The sequence below is a fragment of the Triticum dicoccoides genome, chromosome 7B (genome assembly GCF_002162155.2).
Source record: "Triticum dicoccoides isolate Atlit2015 ecotype Zavitan chromosome 7B, WEW_v2.0, whole genome shotgun sequence".
Lineage (NCBI taxonomy): Eukaryota > Viridiplantae > Streptophyta > Magnoliopsida > Poales > Poaceae > Triticum > Triticum dicoccoides.
In genome coordinates, this window is record NC_041393.1 from 247,852,554 (window position 1) to 247,872,453 (window position 19,900).

The window sequence follows — 19,900 nt, forward strand, 5'->3', positions numbered from 1 at the left end:
GCTAATGGGCCTTGATGGGCCCTAGTGGAGAGAAAGGGGGGCTGGCCAGGGCAGGCTGCGCCCCCCCTTGAGTCCGAATAGGACAAGGAAGGGGGGGGGCGCCCCCCTTGCCTTTCCCCTCTCCCACTCCTTCCTTCCCCCTCCTAGTGGGACTAGGAAAGGGGAGTCCTACTCCCACTAGGAGGAGGAGGACTCCTCTTGGCGCGCCCTCCTAGGGCCGGCCGGCCTCCCCCCTTGCTCCTTTATATACGGGGGCAGGGGGGCACCCCAAGACACACAAGTTGATCATTGATCTTTTAGCCGTGTGCGGTGCCTCCCTCCACCATAATCCACCTCGGTCATATCGTAGCGGTCCTTAGGCGAAGCCTGCGTCGGTAGCTTCATCAACAGCGTCATCACACCGTCGTGCTGACGGAACTCTCCCTCGAAGCTCTATTGGATCGTGAGTTCGTGGGACGTCACCGAGCTGAACGTGTGCAGATCGCAGAGGTGCCGTACGTTCGGTATTAGGATCGGTCGATCGTGAAGACGTACGACTCATCAACCTCGTTGTCATAACGCTTCCGCTTACGGTCTACGAGGGTACGTGGACGACACTCTCCCCTCTCGTTGCTATGCATCACCATGATCTTGCGTGTGCGTAGGACTTTTTTGAAATTACTACGTTCCCCAACTTTGTTACTGTAATTAGAGGAGGATTAGTTGGTTGGCTGCATTGAGATTCATGTTTGCCAAGTGTCCACCAATGAACAAGGTCCCATAATGGAAGTGTACGATCTGGGTCGTATAAGATTAGTCTCCATCATCATCATATTATTGTTATTGGCCGCGCGCACCGTGATCCATGTCATCCATAGAACATGAACTAGATGCGAGCGGATCCTATAGAATGTATCATTATCGTGCACAGTAATTCTTCATAGGAATGAACATTATCAGCTGGCAAATTAAACGATCCTAATTCATGAACATTGCGTTTGCTCTATAGCGAAGTATGTCCCGTTGCACGTTGCAAGGCACGAACAAATTCCTAGTAAATTTAAATGAGCCTATGCGGGCTTCTAAAGAAATAGTGCAAAGCATCGCTGTATGCAAAGGTGCTCCTCTAAATCTTGGTACGAAGGCGGTCCTTCTTTTTTTTCGACGTTGCCTCAGCGGTAAAGGAGGACGATGTTAGGCAACGTTTGGGCGTGGCACAAGATTCTGCCGAAGTGTAATTCTAATTTTACTTTTTATGAAGTCTTTGTTGCAATATTGCAAGACATCTATGTATGTCTTCTGTAATGACCACGTGTGTACTCTTTGTAATACATTTGTCTAATGAAATATGCTGTATGTGGTTATTTCTAAAAAAAAAAGAAACAGTGCACATGCCTTCCCGTGTTCAAAACTAATTTTCGAATGGACCGCACCGCAGGGGCTTACGTGTTAATTTCCTTGCTGTTCGCCGGGTCCTTCCTCCTTTTCTCCTCAAGTCGGCGCCGCAAAAGCCTCTCGCCTTGAAGGATTTCTTCTCCTCTGCCTCGCCGTCCGCGCGCTGTTCCCCACTACCGTCCGCGCGAAGGGAGACAAGGCAGCGACGAAGAGGATGGTCGCGCTCGCGCAGCCACCTTCCGCGGTCAAGGGACCCAAAGGAGAGGCGGAGAGGAAACAGAGCGACGCACAGGGAAGAGGAGGAAACGGCGGCGGCGGCGGTGCAGGTGGCGGGGGTGGAGGTAGAGGGAAGAAGCGGAAGAACAAGGAGGTTTTCATCTACGGAAACTACAGGAACTACTACGGCTACCGAGTGAGTTGAACCGCGCTATCCCCCCTCCACTCCGTGGCCTCTCTAACAAACGGTGAATCTTCATTGTGTTTTGTATGCCGGGGAGTTATTTGTTGAAATGTTTTGCTGGAGATTGCGATGTTCCTAGGACTGGGATGGTATATACATATACGAATTATGTTGCTTAGTTGAAAGTAGTGAAGCTTTTGCTTAAGACGTGCCCAAGCTGTTTGATGAAATGCGCTGATTGGTTTCGGCATTGATTTGTGTCTCAGAGCTTGCAGAACTTGAGTTTTGCAACTACTAGGACCCGTGGTTCCCATTTTTCTTGCATCGAATGGAAACTGGAGTGAGATGAATATACTGTTTTGTTTGATTGTAGTTTGCGGTAGACCAGCATAGACGCTATCTGTTGGGTATTTTGGTGTTAAAATTGCCAGTTTTACGCCATAGCATTAGTTAGACAATCCAACGTTTGTGGTACTGTGTGTGACATGGCTGTCGAATTTTAGGGGGCACAGTAATCACCACTGCTTTGAGCCTTTGACCCCATATTGGACATGTAGGATAATTTCTGATTAATACCCCACAGGTGTTACTGTAATGCTATTGGCAGGAGTGAATTGCGAAAAACCACCACATTGAAGCGTAGGTTTGCAGGAAAGACTCTTCTACGAATTTATGCCAGAAAACACTGATTTTGGTCCTAATCTTTTGCAGAAAACACTGATCAACCGTTTTATGCATTTTAACCTCGATTATGACATGTGGGGCCTGGTATTTTTGCATAGTCACCCTTCGGGTAAAAGTACAAAACGCAATCAGCTCCTCGTCGCCGGCCTGCAGCAGAGGCATCGTCGCTCATGGTCCTCGTCGCCAGCCATGGCCACACCGTCCAGAGGGGGGGAAGAGGTTGGCTCGTCGCCGTTGGCCGGTGGTGCCGCATCTGGTGGTGGTGGGACGAGCACCAGAGGACGAGGCGGTGGCTGGTTCATGCACGCGGCAGCGCTGCTGGCTTGGAGTCGCCATGCGCTTGGTACCGTCGGCCACCGCGCGCTCACCTTCGAGGTCGCTGCTTGCTGCAGCTTGCGCGCCGCCGTCGCTGCTTGCTTCCCTGGGAGGTTGGGGTCAAGGGCGCCGCCGCTGCTGCTTCCTCTGCTGGCAGAGCGGGGTCAAGCACACCGTCGCTTGTGCCTGAGCTGTGCGTCGTCGGGAGGCAGGGGTCGCGCCCCGAGCCGCCTGCCGCCGCGCGACCTCCGCTTGCTGCGCTTGCACCCGAGCTGTGCGTCGGGGTCGTAGCCGGGAAGGGAGGTGGCGGCGCTGGGAGGGCGGGCGCGCGCCGGGAGGGAGGTGGCGGTGCTGGGAGGCGGGGGCGCGTCGGGAGGGAGGTGGCGGCACTGGAAAGCGGGGGCGCGCCGGAGGGAGGTGGAGGAGCAGGGAGAGGGTAGTTTTTTAGGGGAGAATTTTTTAGTGAGGGGAGGACGTTTTGGCAAAAAGGCCGTTAGCCACATCAGCAAATGGTGGGCTCCATCTGTCATAATCGTCATCAGATGGGCTAAAGCCATCAACTAGTGTTTTCTGCAAAAGATTAGGCCGAGAATCAGTGTTTTCGGGCACAAATTCGTAGAAGAGTCTTTTCTGCAAACCTACGCTTCAATGTGGTGGTTTTTTGCAATTCACTCCTATTGGTAGAGAAGGAGTAAGCAAGCATGGAGCCTAGCTGCACGTACTTGTTTTGACAGATCTGCTTATGCTAAATTCACCTGTACAAAGGAGGCAGATAGACGGACAGAGGGTCTATTCATTAGATTGGACATTTAATTGGTCTATGCTGCACATGATAGTTCACTTAATACAACAAAAAGGCACTCAATGGCTGGATCAACCAATCTTAGCTGATAACTTCAATCTTTTGATGTCAACAGATTGATCGTAACGTTGGTGAAGATCCCCGCCTTGAGATATTCAAGAAGGAGTGGTTTGCAGGCAAGGATTGTCTCGATATTGGATGCAACCAAGGTTTGGTCACAATCGGTCTAGGTAATGTTCTGGGGATAATAATTTTGTTCTGTTTTGTTTGGTAAATAATCTTCTGGTCATTCACATGACTTTCAACTTCAATGTTATAGCTTCTGTTCTTGAATTACCAGACTACTGTTACTCTGCAGTTACATTGTTTTAGTTTCTCTTGTTGATTATGAAAGTCTTATCCAGATTAACATAAGCATTATTTAGCAAATTTTTGTAAATATTCTCTGATTTATCCATATGGTCACGTTAGGATAATTTTAATCGAGTACTCCCTCCGTCCCATAATATAAGAGCGTTTTTGACACTACACTAGTGTCAAAAACGCTCTTATATTATGGGACAGAGGGAGTATGTGCCATCTATTGTAGATTGTCACTTGTAATACGGTTGAGACCACTCTACATAAACATGTCAGCCACCTTTGTTAACTTCTTATTATTATGATCTGCAATAGCATAGTTCCATTTGACAACCCTTGACCATATAAGAACCGAATGCCAATTAGCTGTAGCTGGTCTTCTGCTCCATTATTCTATGCAGTGATTAGTGGCTCTTCTGACGTTCATTTGTTAGAAATCAATACATCACAGGTGACATGTACAAAATTTTGAGCAGATGCCAGAATTGCAAGATATATATACATATACATATACATACATATATATACTGTGGAGTGTTTTTTCTCTAAATAAATTTCCTGACAAACACAGTTTCTCATCTCTAGTTTTCTTACCTTGTGCAGCGATGAAGTTTGTGTGTCGAAGCATCCTTGGAGTTGACATCGATAAAGGTTTAAATTGTTATTGTAATATTGTATATTTGTAATTCAGATTTCATATTGTTTATTTTTAGTGCATGAAGTACCTGGTAGCTGGAATCTTTTCGAAAAACAATCTGAAGATCTGATTGATGCTTGTCTCACAGCAGCCCTTATGTACATTTTGTGTTTTTCTTGTATAATGTTGTGTGCTGAGAACATTAATGCTCATTTCTGGACAACATAAAATGCAAATGAAAAAATTCTAGTCCTGTTCGACCGGTTATTGCATACCCCAGCTCAGTGTTGTTAGTAGTTCGTAATTATTCTATTGACACAATGCTTGTGAGGTGTGTTGTGTTTGCATGTCTAAAGAAGTATGATTTGGTTGGACATTTTTTTTTAAATGGCATAAAATCCTTGGTGATGCCAACGCCTTCATGTGTACAAATTCAATGTTTCTCTATTAATAACTGAACCTGTCTTGAAATTATGAAACTCTGTATGAGATTTATAATGTTAATTTGTTTTTTAGCAGAATGTGCATTTATGACAGTCAAACTTGGATTTCTGTATTTTTTTTACGTCAGATGCATGGTTTGTAATTAAGTAATAATATTTGACAGATTACTAATAAATATCATCAACCATACTTAAATAGTTCCTTCTAGTTTCGGAATGTTTGTGTGTTCTTGCCTTGCCAAATGTAGTCTGGTTGGCTGTGTTGGGTTTGTCAAATGAAACCGATTCTGATCTTAACCTTGTAGGTTTGATTGAAACTGCTAACTGGAATTTAAGAAGGATATCTCGAACAGGCAACGTGGCTCCGGAAAGTGCCAAGGTTCATAACTCATCAGACTCCACAACTCATAGCTGTCGAGAAGAAGTGGTATCTGAGATGCCAAATGGAAATATTTCTAAACACGAGCAACCTGATCTTTTTGAAATTATCTCTTTTCGGTCTGAAAATTTTGTCCAGAGCACACACAGATATACAGAACGGTATGACACCATCATGTGGTAAGTTGCAAATTTACAAGAGAGACATGTCAGAGAATTTTTGATTTTTTTTGTATTAGTCACTATCCAAATTGGATGTCATCTTGTTTTTTTATGCTTTTGTTCTCTTGCAGTTTGAGCGTGACAAAATGGATCCATCTGAACTGGGGTGATGATGGCATAACCACTCTGTTTGTGAAGATATGGAGTCTTCTAAGACCGGTATCTATTTCTCTTCTGCTCTCCCTAAATTGGATCTCTGTGGTAAGAGGAAAAACTAACAATACCTTGTCTTCTTTCCTCTGGCTTCTCTTGTTTTGCAGGGAGGGATTTTTATCATGGAACCTCAACCTTGGACCTCGTATAGGAAAAACAGATTAGTGTCAGAGGTAATTTCTGATTGTCAGACTGATGACTGATGCTACATGATTGTTTTTGGCTTGAGATGGTGTAGTTTCAACTTTAAAGCTCTGACTCTGTTTGTGAAGGCCTGAAGGATAGCCATGAGTATGTTGCATTGAACTGTTCTTTTGGTCTGTTGCTCGTTTCAAAGCTAGATGTACTCCTTGGTTTGATTTGCTTCCCGGTCTTTCATCATTTACGTTTTTTTTAAGTCTTTCATCATTTACATTTGGGTCTTACTCTCACCCAACCTGCTTTTGTTTTCCCTGATCACACAATCTTATGCATCTTAGAATGATTAGTAACAAAAATCCTGATCCATCGATGAAACAACTATTTCTTCTCAATCTTTCATGGGGTGGAGTTAACTCATATCGTCCTGTCCTTTTTTCTGTTGGATTTCAGGTTGCCAAAGAAAACTTCAATGATATCTGTATATATCCTGAGAAATTCCGGGAGATACTTCTGGACAAGGTTCGTTCTATATCGGCAACTAATGCTACTCCTGCAGCAGAGTATGTTCTTTTCCAGTTCCCTGCAGTAGAGTTGTTATAAACCATGCAGTGGTGCTTGCAGGTAGGATTCAGGTCAGCAGTGGTGATTACCAACAGATTGGTTGGTTCTGTCGCTGGTTTTGATCGCCCAATTGAAGTTTACTACAAATGATGGAATGAGATTGACGCTTGCCTCTTGCCCAGAGGCTCATGTGATGCTTCGGATGCGTAAGTTTGGTGCTGCGGGATTTGTCGAGCTTCACCGGTGCTTTCTTTGGTACAAATATGATGATCAAGCTTTCACATGACGCTAGATTAGCAGTTTGTGGAAGTGTCATTTTCAACAAGCGCCCAAGGAATGATATGGATAGGGTGGTGGTGGTATTGCCTTCCCTAAGGTAGTTTTCGATAATTTTGTCAGACTTTAGGCAATTAGCCTTTGTGTAGATGAATTTTGTATGCCAGAGAAACCTTCCAGTAATACAAGATTTCTGTTCCTATGAACATCCTAGTTTTGTCGCAGTTTCACAATTGCTACCAGTTTATCGTATAAACAGGCATATCTTTGGGTCGATTGGATCAACTTTCAGACACTATAGTTGCTTTGCTCAGCTCTGGAGCAGCCGAGGAGAATCGCCAATGTCTCTGTCCCTTGCAGCTCAAGCTTCACCCTAGCCCACTCCACGAGCAATCTGCAGAAAAAGCCATTGATCACTCACTGTCCGAAGATACAACCACATTCCAAAAGCTCCAAGGATCTTCCAAAAATAAAAAAGTAGCCCAAAGCAAGAAGATGCAACCACATTCCAAAAGCTCCAGGGATCTTCCAAAAATAAATAAGAAGCCCAAAAGAAGGCACAGCATAGCAGAGGTGCAACCATCTCCATCCTCTCCCCTGCCCCAAGCCAAGCAAGGAATCCCTTCTCTCTCCCACCGCCGGTCAGGACCAGGACCTGTCCTAGCGAGCTGGCTAGTTATTGTACTGTTCGTATTCTTTTCTCGAAATATATATACTAGTCGCCAACCCGTGCAATGCATGCTAGTGATCTTTGTCAAATTGGTAAAGTGTCTCAACCCGAACATTGGAGCCCGCGATTGTTGAGAGGGTCTTTCCTATGGGTACCGACGCACCCGCCACTGATAATCTGGATAGTTGCCAGTGGCGGGCGCAAAAAACACGACCTCCACTGCTATTAACTTACCAATGACGGGCGTTAGTTTATGCCTGCCACCGTTAACAATTCTCCATATTTGTCGTGAAACAAATGTTATCAGTGGCGAGCAGAAACTGACGCCCGCTACTGGTATTTGAGTTACCAGTGGCGGGCAGCAGTATGTACCCGTCACTATTATTTTGAGTCTTGCAATAAATCTATCCAAAAATAGCAGTGGCAGAATTTTTTTTGGACCCGACACTAGAACACAAATGATAGTGACAGGCTCTGTCTTGTTCCTGCCACTGCGTTTAAGAGAGGGCCGCCACAGGCTAAAAGCCCACGGATCCCATCCAAACCGTGTCTAGTATCTAACCTTAATCGTTCCTCAGAAAAATAGTATCTAACCCTAACCCCTCCTGTGCTTCTCCCTTCCCCAGCACCCATCATCCCCTCTAGCCTCCGCCCCCAGATCCCCTTGTCACACCACAGAGCCTCTCCCTACCTCCTCCGATCTACCACGACGGCGCCCCCTCGCACTTTCCCACCGCGCCACTCCTTCCCTCCTCTGATCTACTTTGATGGCAGCGCTGGACGCGGGGGGCGACGCTGCACGCAGGGCAGTGGCGCTCGGGGTGATGAGCTCATGGTCGTTCTGCATCCCGGCTATGAGGACTTCCGCTCGTGTGCTCCGGTAGGGGCGGAAGAGGTGCCGCTGTGGTCCGCATAGTCTCACTAACCTCAAGGTGAGCAGCCACCTCCCTCCCAATCTCACGGCAGCCAGACCACCTATTATAGCCTTGTGGTGGCTGGATCCACCTTCTATGGCCTCGTGGCGGTTGGATCCACCTTCTACGGCCTTGTGGCGGCCGGATCCATCTTCTATGGCCTCGTGGTGGCGGGTCCACCGGCTAGGTGCGGGCAGCTCCGTCATCGGGAGCGAAACGGTGACCAAGTACGGGCATCTCTGTCACTGGACCCCGTGGTGGTGCTCCAGCTCATGGTGGCGTGTTGGGTGTGATTCCTACAATCGAGAACTTAGTTTCCTTAGTGCCTACACTGGTTTGTGCAATTCCTGCACTAATTCATGAAGCAGATCACCAGCTCTGTGATGTCTATTACGCAACTTTATTCTTGTAGACTCTGTTGGGCCTCCAAGAGCAGAGTTTTGTAGGACCGCGACAAATTTTCCTCAAGTGGATGACCTAAGGTTTATCAATCCGTGGGAGGTGTAGGATGAAGATGGTCTCTCTCAAAGAACCCTGCAATCAAAATACAAAGAGTTTCTTGTGTCCCTAACACATCCAATACAATTGTCAGTTGTATAGGTGCACTAGTTCGGCGAAGAGATGATGATAGATGTGTAATATGGATGGTAGATAATGAATAAAAAAAACAACAAGGTAGAAGTATTAAACAACGAGCAATATATCAATGCTTAGAAACAAGGCCTGGGGTTCATAATTTCACTAGTGCAATCTCTCAACATCACTAACATAACTGAACCATATGAAAATCCCTCAAAGTGAGGCAAAGAATTTCTCCAAGGTTTCTATTCCTATCAGAGAAAGTAGGATGAAATTGCATAGGTAGTAAACCACCTGAAAGTTGTGTTTCCGCTCATTCTACTGAACAAGCCCAAAATGTCACGAATAGTTCTAGAGATCATACTCCGACAACACCATATGATACACATCAATCAACTCTAATGTCACCTAGATACCCCAATGTCATCACAAGTATCCATGAGTGAGACATGCATCAAGTGATCTCAAATCAAAAGTATTCAATCCGATAACAAAGAAACCTCAAAGAGCAAGATTCAATTCACCACAAAAAAGATAGAGGGGAAGAACACCATATAATCCAACTATATTAACAAAGCTCATGGTAGATCAAGATTGTGTCCTATCAAGATCACGAGAGAGAGAGAGAGAGGGAGAGGGAGAGAGGGAGAGAGAGAGAGAGATCACATAGCTACTAGTATATACCCTCAGCCTTGAGGGTGAACTATTCCTTCCTCGTCATGGAGGCAGCGGGGATGATGAAGATGGCCTCCGGTGATGGCTTTCCCCCTATGGCAAGGTGCCTAAACAGGGCTCCAGATGATATCTCTTTGGAACAGAGGCTTGCCACGGAGGAAAAACTCATCTAGGTTAACTTTCGGAGGTTTCTCTATTTATTAGAATTTTCAGCGTTGAAATCACACCAAAAGGACTTACGAGGGCCCCACAAGCTCAAACGACACTCCCGGCCCCTGGGGCGTGCCATATGATCTTGTGGCGTCTTCGTGGGTCTTCTTATCCTTCCCCAAAGCTTCGAGGGATCTCTTATGTTCCAAAAAAATCACCATAAATTTTTGTCACGTTTGTACTTAGTTTGGTATGGTTTTTTTTGTTGAAACAAAGAAATAGGCAAAAAAAACAAGAACATACAAAATTACTAAACATGGCATGAATACTTAATAAATTATAGATACGTTGGGGATGTATCACTCTGCACTTACAAAATTATTTGTGTGCACTACATTTATTATGTTTATTTCCATTTATTGGGTATGCGCATAACTGACGAAGAATGAGAAACTTTCCATATAGATGTTTGTACTAGGTATTTCATCACGTTAAACTTTTGAACGTGCAATTTGTGACCTATTTTATTGCAAACAACAAATTGTGCTACTATCAACTTTAATTAGTGTGTCGTGTATTAAATACATGTATTATGTCTTCCGCTAATTGTGACAATGACCTGGGGTGGAGTTATAAATTGATGATTTGGACCACTGCAAGGCAGGTCCTTCCATGCTCTGAAAATCAAAATTATCTGTTTTTTTCTACCAAATTGTTGTTGTTTCCCAGTTGTTTATATACCCGGGTCTATCTACAAATTTCTACTTCTAATACAAAATGCAACTCTTGATAATTTAGATGCTAGTGGTTCTTTCTTTATAGATGGTCGAACTTAGAAAGGTTTTGACCAATACAATCCTAAATTGACTTACATTTTAGGTCTGAGGTAGTATGTGTGGATGCAAAATATCTATTGCCACTTTGCACTTGTTTGAAAAAATTGAGCTTAGTTTAAAGTGCAGGCAATAGAAACTTTACAGAATGTCCTATACAGAAACCTCATTTACTATATACTACTCCCTCCATTCACTATTATAAGATGTTTTGGATATTTCAATGTTGACTACATAATTGAAGGTTAGGTGTGATGGCGTGTTTTTCTGCAATCTGCACGGCTCATGGTGGAGTGGCTGGAGTGTATTCGATCGCTGCTGGATCTGGACTTGGCAACATGATCATTAGGCAAGTGAGTTGGCGTGAATTCTGTCAGTAGTGCTTGTTATTGGGTAACTGAGACTCAGCTCACTCTAGGATGCAATGCCAACTTGTTGCTAGATAAGAATTTCCCATGTTCATAATTAGTATAACCATGTCAAAGCTATATTTAGATTGGATTTTATTCTTATTGTATAAATTGGATTTGGGTCTAATACACCCTACACATGCTATTCTGATAATACCCACAGATGTTACGGAAGCGGTTATTCTGCTCCCGAGCACAGGTGCAATCGGTATCTGGGCGGCTCATTTTGTCATTTGGATGCGCTGCATTAAATTATAAGCCAGTCAGTGGTTCGTTTTTAAATCAAGTGGGGAGGAAATACAGTAGACGGCGGGGGCATACGGGTTGCCGGTCACAGCGCGCGCAGATGCCGCTGTGACGGAAGGAGAGCCGAGCCGTGGCTCGGGACTGTCATATTTTCCTGATCCGTAGCTCAGGAAATCAGTTTTCCGTTAGCCGGCGGTGCCCCGGGCTAGTAAATGAGGAATGGATCCGAGGCGGAGTTGTCTCCTACCTCTTGCTACGCCTGTTGGATCTCCATTGACGACTGCGGCCTGCTGAGCAGTAGCGGGTGGCGCTAGTTGGGATGCAGTTCTTGATGAAGCCCATTAGAAGGTAAACCCCCATCCCCAACCCGCAGATCCTTGGTGCGCAGTTCATGTTTCTTTGGATTCGTGGGGAAAGGGATCTGTGTCATGGTACCAAATATGGCCGGTGCAGGACGGCTGTGGTGGAGGAGGTGAACGACAACGAGCTTCCAACTGAGCCGCCACACTACCCCGCCGTCGCGGTATCAATTGAAGAGCTACCCCCATGGCAATAGCTAGCGCAGAGGGACAGATTTGTGCAGCGGTTGGGGAAGGAGCGGCCGGGGTGTATGTTGAACCGCCAGCAGAGCAGTCAATTGATCAGATTGACCGAGAAACTCCAGGCTAGACTCGAAGGTAATCTGTTGGGCAAGTTTGTTTCGATTGCAGTCTAATCATGCGATTTTAGGTGTATTTAAAAAAATGTGGACTGACTTAAGATAGGATGATTTAGTTTTGCAGAAAAAGATATCAGTTATATACGAACAATGAAATTCAGGAGAAATTAGAAAATTTAAAAGTATTTTGTGGAGCTGCTTTTTTATCATAACCTGTTCTGCTTTCCTCCTATCCAATACTGAAGTTAGTAGCACCCATCACATGCCTGAGGGGAAAAATGGATAGCAGTATTGGTTAGTTTTCTGGATCCTGGGTCCTAATATGAGTGAGTAAACAACGTAATTTAGTTGACAAACTTTTTGTTACAGATTTAAATTGTGACACCAAAGAGTGTAGTATTCCACACTGTGCTGTCTGATTTGGGTGAACTTGCAATTGCATAAACTGATATGCAGACGGTGATCAGTATTCCAAGAGATTCCGTTTATATATTTATCAAGTAGCAAAAATCCTGGCTAAATTAACCTAGCTGAATAGAATTTGTGAATATTCTTGTGTGGTTCCTTCCTAGGTAGTGATGGTACTACTAGCACACAGTAGATGGTCATAAAAAGCAATACAAAAAAGTTGGTTGGTTTATTCTGCATACTGGATTCCAATATAGCACAATTCAGTTGGAAACTTTTGATTACAGACTTCAGGTGTACACATTCATGGCGGGCGTGTCTCGTAAGGAAAATAGAGACCATATGAGGTGCCAATGTCAAATGAATGTAAAGAGAAAAGCATCATCTGGGTTGTTTTGGGAAAGGATTTTTGTTATATTATTTTCGAATAATGAAATCGTGATGAAATTAGAAAAGGTAAGTAGCTTCTGTGGAAAGCCTGATTTGCTTTTCCTCCTAACCAGTAATGAATATACTAGCACCAATCACATGATCAACAATGAAAAAAAATAGCAATGTGGGTTGGTTTTATTGATACTGGTTATCGACATGAGTGATTAAATAGCACAATTTAGGTGACAAACTTGTAATTACAAACTTAAATGGTAAAACCCAAGAAATTTAGTATGGCCTATAACGTAGTCTCTTGCATATAGATGTTTGGATTCCATAATGTTTGCCTGATTTGAGTGAGATGGAATCAGAGGACAAAAGAAAGTGTCAAACCAATGAATGTGTACATGAGAAAAACGTCATCTGTGTTGTTATTTTTTTCCGAAAATATGTTTGTGACAGTTTGAATTTTTATGAGACGCAGGGTGAGAATTGGAGCTGCTGCTCCAGGATGGACGACCTGCCCTAGGCAGCCCAGCGCCCTTGAGAAAGCAATTCGTGGATTCGTTGACAAACCGTGCTTGCCCTGGGTACAGGCTCTGATACACTCGGCGAGGCGTACAATTTTTACAATCTCTACTCTTGGGAGAAGGGTTCATGTCTCATAAAGAATTGCATGATAGAGATGCAGCCTTTTGCTGAAGTTAGGGATGGGCTAGGATCGGAGGACATGATAGCTGAAAATGGAGATGTCATCAATCAGCTGCTGGTGCAAACGGCAATTGCTGCTGCTAGCGGAGATGCAACTATTGGGAGCAGGCTTGTTGTATTGTTGGCACCAAAGAAGCGGAAAGAGATGCGGCGCCCAACAACTAGCCGGGAGAAAGCACCATAAGAGGGCCTTAGCAAACGGACAAGGTTCTGCGCTATATGTCGCCGGCAGGGGCAGAAGAGAACAACCTGCCCGGACCGGGGTGACATTCCAAAGCCTGTCCGCAAACTAGCTAGTTGTTAGTCGTAGCAATTGCCGAAATGCCTTGTTTGGGAATAAAAGGAAAACTTATCTGCATGAATGTTTTGACTCAATTTATGATGGTATGCACAATGTACGTGCGCTGATAGGATGCTGTCATTTTTTCATGAATTTTCTGACATTATGGCCATGCTTTCTGAATTTTGTCACAGTAAGCTATTCAAGACTGAAATTCCCAAGGGATATGATATTGCATCACGAATTTTTGTAAGCATCAGCATATGCGTACAGACTGCTATACATATTTAATAGATACTCCCTCCGTCCGGAAATACTTGTCGGAGAAATGCATAAAAGTGGCTGTGAGACCGCGCGCCCAGTGCTCTGCCGATCCCATTTGAAATTCAAACTGTGAGAGTGGGAAAGCAGGGCAGCATATACATAAGCAGCAGGGTAGTCACTCCTCCCCCTACGCATGCAGTAGTTGAGCAATTCCCCGTTCTGAGTGAAAACAAATCTGAAGGCTACAGGGCAGTTCTCGCCATGGCTCCTACGTTTCTATTTCTCTCAGAGTCTGGCATTACAAAATGAGATCCAACTCACACAAGCTGCTGGATGAAGTATCGTCAGATGCGGATGAATTGAATCGTGGTGGAGAAGATTTGTGTCCAGCTGCGGGGGTGGGGGCGCAATAAATGACACAGCACCCGACGTTGGTCCAGAATCCACGCGGTGATGTCCCACTGTTGCTCGGCTGTCTGATCCGTAGCCCAGGTAACAGACGGGGTAGCAAGCCCGTTATGCCAGACGTGGGCCACTCGAACTGTTCATTAAAACATATACGATAGCAATACCTTGGCCTATACACGTGGGATTGTCGATCCCGAGGTTCTCGTGCGGGTAGGATACCGATAGTACCTGTGCTCGAGCATAGAATAGCACTTTCGCAGATGTTACTACACTTTCAAGAAACTTGGATTTATGATTCACTTTAATAGCACTAAAGTAGTTCAATTCAATTTATGTCGTTGCTCATACAAGTACATGGTTATTCTAATTATAAACACCATGTTTGTTTCGTCCTTGGATGGTTGGTTTTAATTTGTCAGAAAACCAAATTGTTGTTTGGTTTGTACAATGCTATATGTTGCTCACCCTTGTTTTTATTTCTGATTTGTAATGTCTGGTTATGTCCTAAAAGAATTGTTTCCTTCTACATTATCCGCAACACTTTGTAGTTTTCTTATTATTATACCATCTCTTGAGAATGTGTTCATGTGTTATGTAAACATTGTCTTCTTGGATGGTTTCCCGCATACTGCTATCTTCTGTTTTGCCTGGAAACTTGATGAATCCTACCGCTGTTTGTCCAAGTCATGTCAAATTATGGTTACAACATTGAGCACATTCTCATGGTTGACAACATCCCTGATTGACATGTGTAAGTGTATCAGGCTTACTTTATATCCTATGTTCATGCTTCGTAGGTTCACTTATTTTGATGTCTAGGTGTTGATAGTTAAGATTAGTGGGGCTGTACCCATATTCTTCATGATACCATGCTCTCATAGTGGTTTCCTAATCATACTAGTTCATATACATCTATATTGTCTTATTTTTGATAGTCTTTATATGCACTTACATGCTTTTTCATTCTATTTAGTTAGGTTCGGCAATGCACCAACCAAGGGTGTCACATCTAATGACGGAGACAATCTAGAGTTCCATGCATATCTTATATTGTTATGGACTAAATTGTGTTTGAGGTGCTGCAATATTTTTGATAGTTATTCTGTTTTATCCTGGTATGTTTTAGGGGACTTTGTATGTTGGATTGCATCTATATTTTATGGAATGTGTGTATGAACGTCAAAATGTGATGTATATATTTCATGATGATATGTATGTCTGTATGAATATGTCTTGTATGAATTGCAAAACAATGGTATGGCAACAATTTATGCTGCCATGGCAGTGTCTTCTTTGCTGATCCTGGTATAGAGATCAGTGCCGGGCTTGAATTTGGGCCTACCACTAGTAACAGGCCACCAGTGGCAGGACTCAGTTTGGACGGGCCTAAATCCAGGCGGAATTAAATCCAAGCCTAAATTGGTAGTGGCATGCCTAAATCCAAGCCTGCCTGGGCCCAAATCCCGCCATTGAAGCCCATTTGGCACCTTTCACTGGTAGGCCTTTTCCAGTAGTGGTTGGATGCAATAAAATGTGCCATCTTTGAAAAATGATCCACAATGATAAAGATTGAGTCCTTTTCTAGTCTTAGGCAAAACAAGAACAAAATCCATGCTTATATCTTCCCAAGGTGCAAAGGGAATTGTAAGAGGCATGTATAATCCATGTGATTGAGATTTAGACTTAGCTTTGCAGCATGTGGAACAAATAGTTGGTGTAGCGTGCCACATCACAGAACATCTTGGGCCAAAAGTACTTGTTGATGAGTGTTGCAAATGTCTTGTCGCATCCAAAGTGTTCCATGGGTCCTCCAGCATGTGCCTCTTGCAAAAGCAATAAACGCAAAGAAGACTCAGGAATGCATAGTTTATTAGTGCGCATAAGATACCCATCTTTCATGTAGTATCGCTCCCAACAATTGTTAGTTTGGCATAAGGAATTGCAAATGAAGGATCACACTCATATAAGTTTTTGATATGCTCAAAACCAATCACATTTAATTCAAGTTGAGTAACTAACATATACTTGTGGGAAAGAGCATCCACCACTACATTTTCTTTACCCTTAATGTACTTGATAACATAACAGAAACATTCTATAAATTCACTCCATTTGGCATGCCATTTATTCAACTTAGTTTGACCTTTAAGGTATTTGAGAGTCGCATGACCGGTGTGAATAAAAAAATTGCAAGGTCTAAGGTAATGTTCCCAGACATGCAAAATACGCACTAAGGCATACAATTCCTTATCATATATGGGGCAATTCAATTGAGCTCTAGATAGTTTCTCACTAAAGTATGCAATGGTCGCTAGCTTCTCTTGCATCAACACGCCGCCTATACCATTACCACTAGTGGCACAATGCACTTCAAATGTATTATCAAAATTGGGTAATGCGTGTAATAGAGCATGTGTTAGCAAAGTTTTATGCTCATTAAATGCGGCATCTTGTGAGGGTCCCCATATGAAAGGTGCATTCTTCTTACTCAAGGCATGCAAAGGTGAAGCAATATGGTGCTAAAAATCTCTAACAAAGCGACGATAAAAACCGGCTAGTCCAAGGAATTTACACACTTGATTCAAGTTCATTTGTTGGGGCCAAGTTTTAGTAGCGTCAATTTTAGACTCATCTAGTTCAACACCCTTAGAAGATACTACAAAGCCTAACAAAATGAGTTTGTCTACAAGAAAAGTGCACTTCTTCATGTTCGCATAAAGTTGCTCTTTTCTGAGAACTTGCAACACCTCTCTAAGATGGTTCATGCTACTTGTGAGATGCGTTCGGATTTCCTCAAAGAGGAGAGGATGAAGTAGCAGTAGAGATAAGTATTTCCCTCAGTTAAGAACCAAGGTTATCAATCTAGTAGGAAAACCACACAGAACCTCGTTAGCAGCACTTGCACACACAAAAGCAAATACTTGCACCCAACAGAAACTAGGGGGTTGTCAATCCCCTCGGCAGTTATTTGCAAGGATCAAATCTCGTAGTGGTTGGTAAATAGATAAATTGCAAAACAAAATAAAATAAATAAAAATGCAGCAAGGTATGTTTGTGTTTTTATATATGATAAAAGTAGTCCCGGGGGCCATAGTTTTCACTAGAGGCTTCTCTCTCGAGCACATAACATACGATGGGTGAACAAATTACTGCTGGGAAATTGATAGAAAAGCGCATAGTTATGACGGTATTCAAGGACATGATCATGTATATAGGCATCACATCCAAGACAAGTAGACCGACTCCTGTCTGCATCTACTACCATTACTCCACTCATGGACCGCTATCCAACATGCTGATACGTCTCCAACGTATCTACAATTTATGAAGGATTCATCCCATGTTTACAACAATTTTATATGGTTTTGGTATGATTTGGATGGAACTAACCCGGATTGAGCTGTTTTAAGCAGAACTATGGTGGTGGTGTTTTTTGTGCAGAAACAAAAGTTCTCCAAATGCAACAAAACTTTTTGACAATTCTTTTGGAACAAAAGAGGCACTAGAAGCTTCGTGGGAGGACCAGAAGGTCAATAAGGTGAGCAGACACCTGTGCACGCCAAGAGGCCCAGGCGCGTCCAGGTGGGTTGTGCTCACCTCTTGGCCCATCTTCGCGTGATTCCAACCTTGAAAAATCCTATAAAGAGAGAAACCATCAGAAATAACCCTAGATCAGAAGTTCTGCCGCCGCAAGCCTCTGTAGCCACAAAAAACCAATCTAGACCCTGTTTCGGCACTCTGCTGGAGGGGGAAATTATCACCGGTGGCCATCTTCATCACCCCGGCAGCCACCATGATGAGGAGGGAGTAGTCCACCCTCGGGGCTGAGGGTTTATACCAGTAGCTATGTGTTTAATCTCTCTCTCTCTCTCTCTCCTGCGTTCTTGAGTTGGCACGATCTTGATGTATCACGGGCTTTGTTAATATAGTTGGATCATATGGTGTTTCTCCCTCTCTATCTTGTTGTGATGAATTGAGTTTTCCCTTTGAGATTTCTTTGTTATCAGATTGAATACTTTTATGGATTTGAGAGCACTTGATGTATGTCTTGCTAAGAATACCCATGGTGACAATGGGGTATCATATTGATTCGCTTGATATGTGTTTTGGCACTCAACTCATGAATTCCCGAGGTGACATTGGGGTAATCTATGCATAGGGGTTGATGCATGTTCTCGTCCTTGTTTCTCCGATAGAAATCTTGGGGCACTCTTTGAGGTTCTTTGTGTTGGATTAAGTATTATGAATCTGATTTTTTTATGCATATCGCATAATCAACTCACAGATACTCACGGTGACATTGGAGCATCTAGGTGACATTAGAGTTGGTTGATGTGTATTATATGGTGTTATTTTAGTACGGACTCTTAGATAGATCGATCGGAAAGGATAAATTGTGGTTATTTTAGTACGAACTCTTGGATAGATTGATCAGAAAGGATAACTTTGAGGTGGTTTCGTACCCTACAAAAAATTTCTTCTTATGTTCTCCGCTAGATTGGAACTTTGGAGTGATTCTTAGCATTGTTGAGAGATTGCACTAGAGAAAGTATGGACCCTAGGCCTCATTTTCAAGCATTGCAATACCGTTTGTGCTCCATTTTATCAATTGCTACCTTGCTATTTTTTATTGTTCCTATTACAAAATCAATATCTACTATCATTACTACACTTGTATCACCATCTCTTCGCTGAACTAGTGCACCTATACAATTTACCATTGTATTTGGTGTGTTGGGGACACAGAGACTTTTTATTATTTGGTTGCACGGTTGTTTGATAGAGACCATCTTCATCCTACACCTCCCACGGATTGATAAACCTTAGGTCATCCACTTGAGGGAAATTTGCTACTGTCGTACAAAACTCTGCGCTTGGAGGCCCAACACGAGTCTACAAGAACAAGTTGTGTAGTAGACATCAAGCTCTTTTCTAGCGCCGTTGCCGGGGAGGTGAGTGCTTGAAGGTATATCTTTAGATCTTGCAACTAAATCTTTTAGTTTCTTGTTTTATCACTAGTTTGGTTTATAAAATAAAACTACAAAAAATGGAATTGAGGTGGTCTCATATTATTCATCTTTATCATGTCTTTCTTGAAAATGATGGAGTGGAAAATTGTGCTCAATTGATAGAAGAAGAATTCAATAAAATGATCGTCATGAATGATGAGCATGATTGCAATGTTGTTAGTATGAATTCTATGAATATCCAAAATTCTAATGATGATTGCACAAGTCATGACAAAAATGTTTCTTATAAGCATGTCAATTTTTGTGGAGTGGAAAGACTTTGTGAAGACATGGCTTATAGGGATGATAGATTTTGTAAGAAGCATAAACATGATAGAACCAATTTTTTGCTCAAAGTTATAGATGGATTTGCTACAAAATTATGCTCTCTTTATCCTATTACTTGTGAACTTTGCAATAAAGTTGGACCCCTTAATTTCCAATGCATGCTTTTTCATGATCGAATCGTGTCCAAATACCGCAATAACTTGATCACCCTTGAACTTTATAATGAACTTTGTTTATTTTTGGGTGTGAAAAATTGTCACATAAAAATGGTTGGTTTGA

The 19,900-nt window shown here is 43.1% G+C and overlaps 1 protein-coding gene and 1 long non-coding RNA gene across 4 annotated transcripts; both read left to right on the forward strand.

Moving 5' to 3' along the window:
- Positions 1 to 1,441: 1,441 nt before the first annotated feature.
- LOC119341856 (probable RNA methyltransferase At5g51130) lies at positions 1,442 to 6,956 on the forward strand. The gene is made up of 8 exons (XM_037613706.1): positions 1,442 to 1,786; positions 3,691 to 3,805; positions 4,539 to 4,586; positions 5,321 to 5,573; positions 5,687 to 5,774; positions 5,876 to 5,941; positions 6,360 to 6,428; positions 6,531 to 6,956. The coding sequence occupies exons 1-8, from the start codon at positions 1,589 to 1,591 to the stop codon at positions 6,618 to 6,620; spliced, it is 927 nt and encodes a 308-aa protein (XP_037469603.1). The 5' UTR covers positions 1,442 to 1,588; the 3' UTR covers positions 6,621 to 6,956.
- A 1,005-nt stretch (positions 6,957 to 7,961) lies between these two features.
- On the forward strand, positions 7,962 to 13,805 carry LOC119337035. 3 transcript variants are annotated; one of them, XR_005162994.1, is made up of 5 exons: positions 7,962 to 8,348; positions 10,812 to 10,920; positions 11,141 to 11,571; positions 11,677 to 11,900; positions 12,577 to 13,805. It is a non-coding gene; the product is annotated as an uncharacterized LOC119337035 (long non-coding RNA). The 3 variants fall into 3 exon arrangements; XR_005162992.1 differs by having other exon boundaries at positions 13,146 to 13,805; XR_005162993.1 differs by having other exon boundaries at positions 10,817 to 10,920; positions 13,146 to 13,805.
- Positions 13,806 to 19,900: the final 6,095 nt, after the last annotated feature.

What these genes read in the sequence shown, in the direction of transcription:
- LOC119341856 (XM_037613706.1), top strand. Translation starts at nt 1,589, where the DNA reads ATGGTCGCGCTCGCGCAGCCACCTTCCGCGGTCAAGGGACCCAAAGGA. An exon ending in TGGAGTTGACATCGATAAAG is followed by an intron (nt 4,587 to 5,320) that starts GTTTAAATTGTT and finishes TTAACCTTGTAG; the next exon opens with GTTTGATTGAAACTGCTAAC. An exon ending in GGGAGATACTTCTGGACAAG is followed by an intron (nt 6,429 to 6,530) that starts GTTCGTTCTATA and finishes TGGTGCTTGCAG; the next exon opens with GTAGGATTCAGGTCAGCAGT.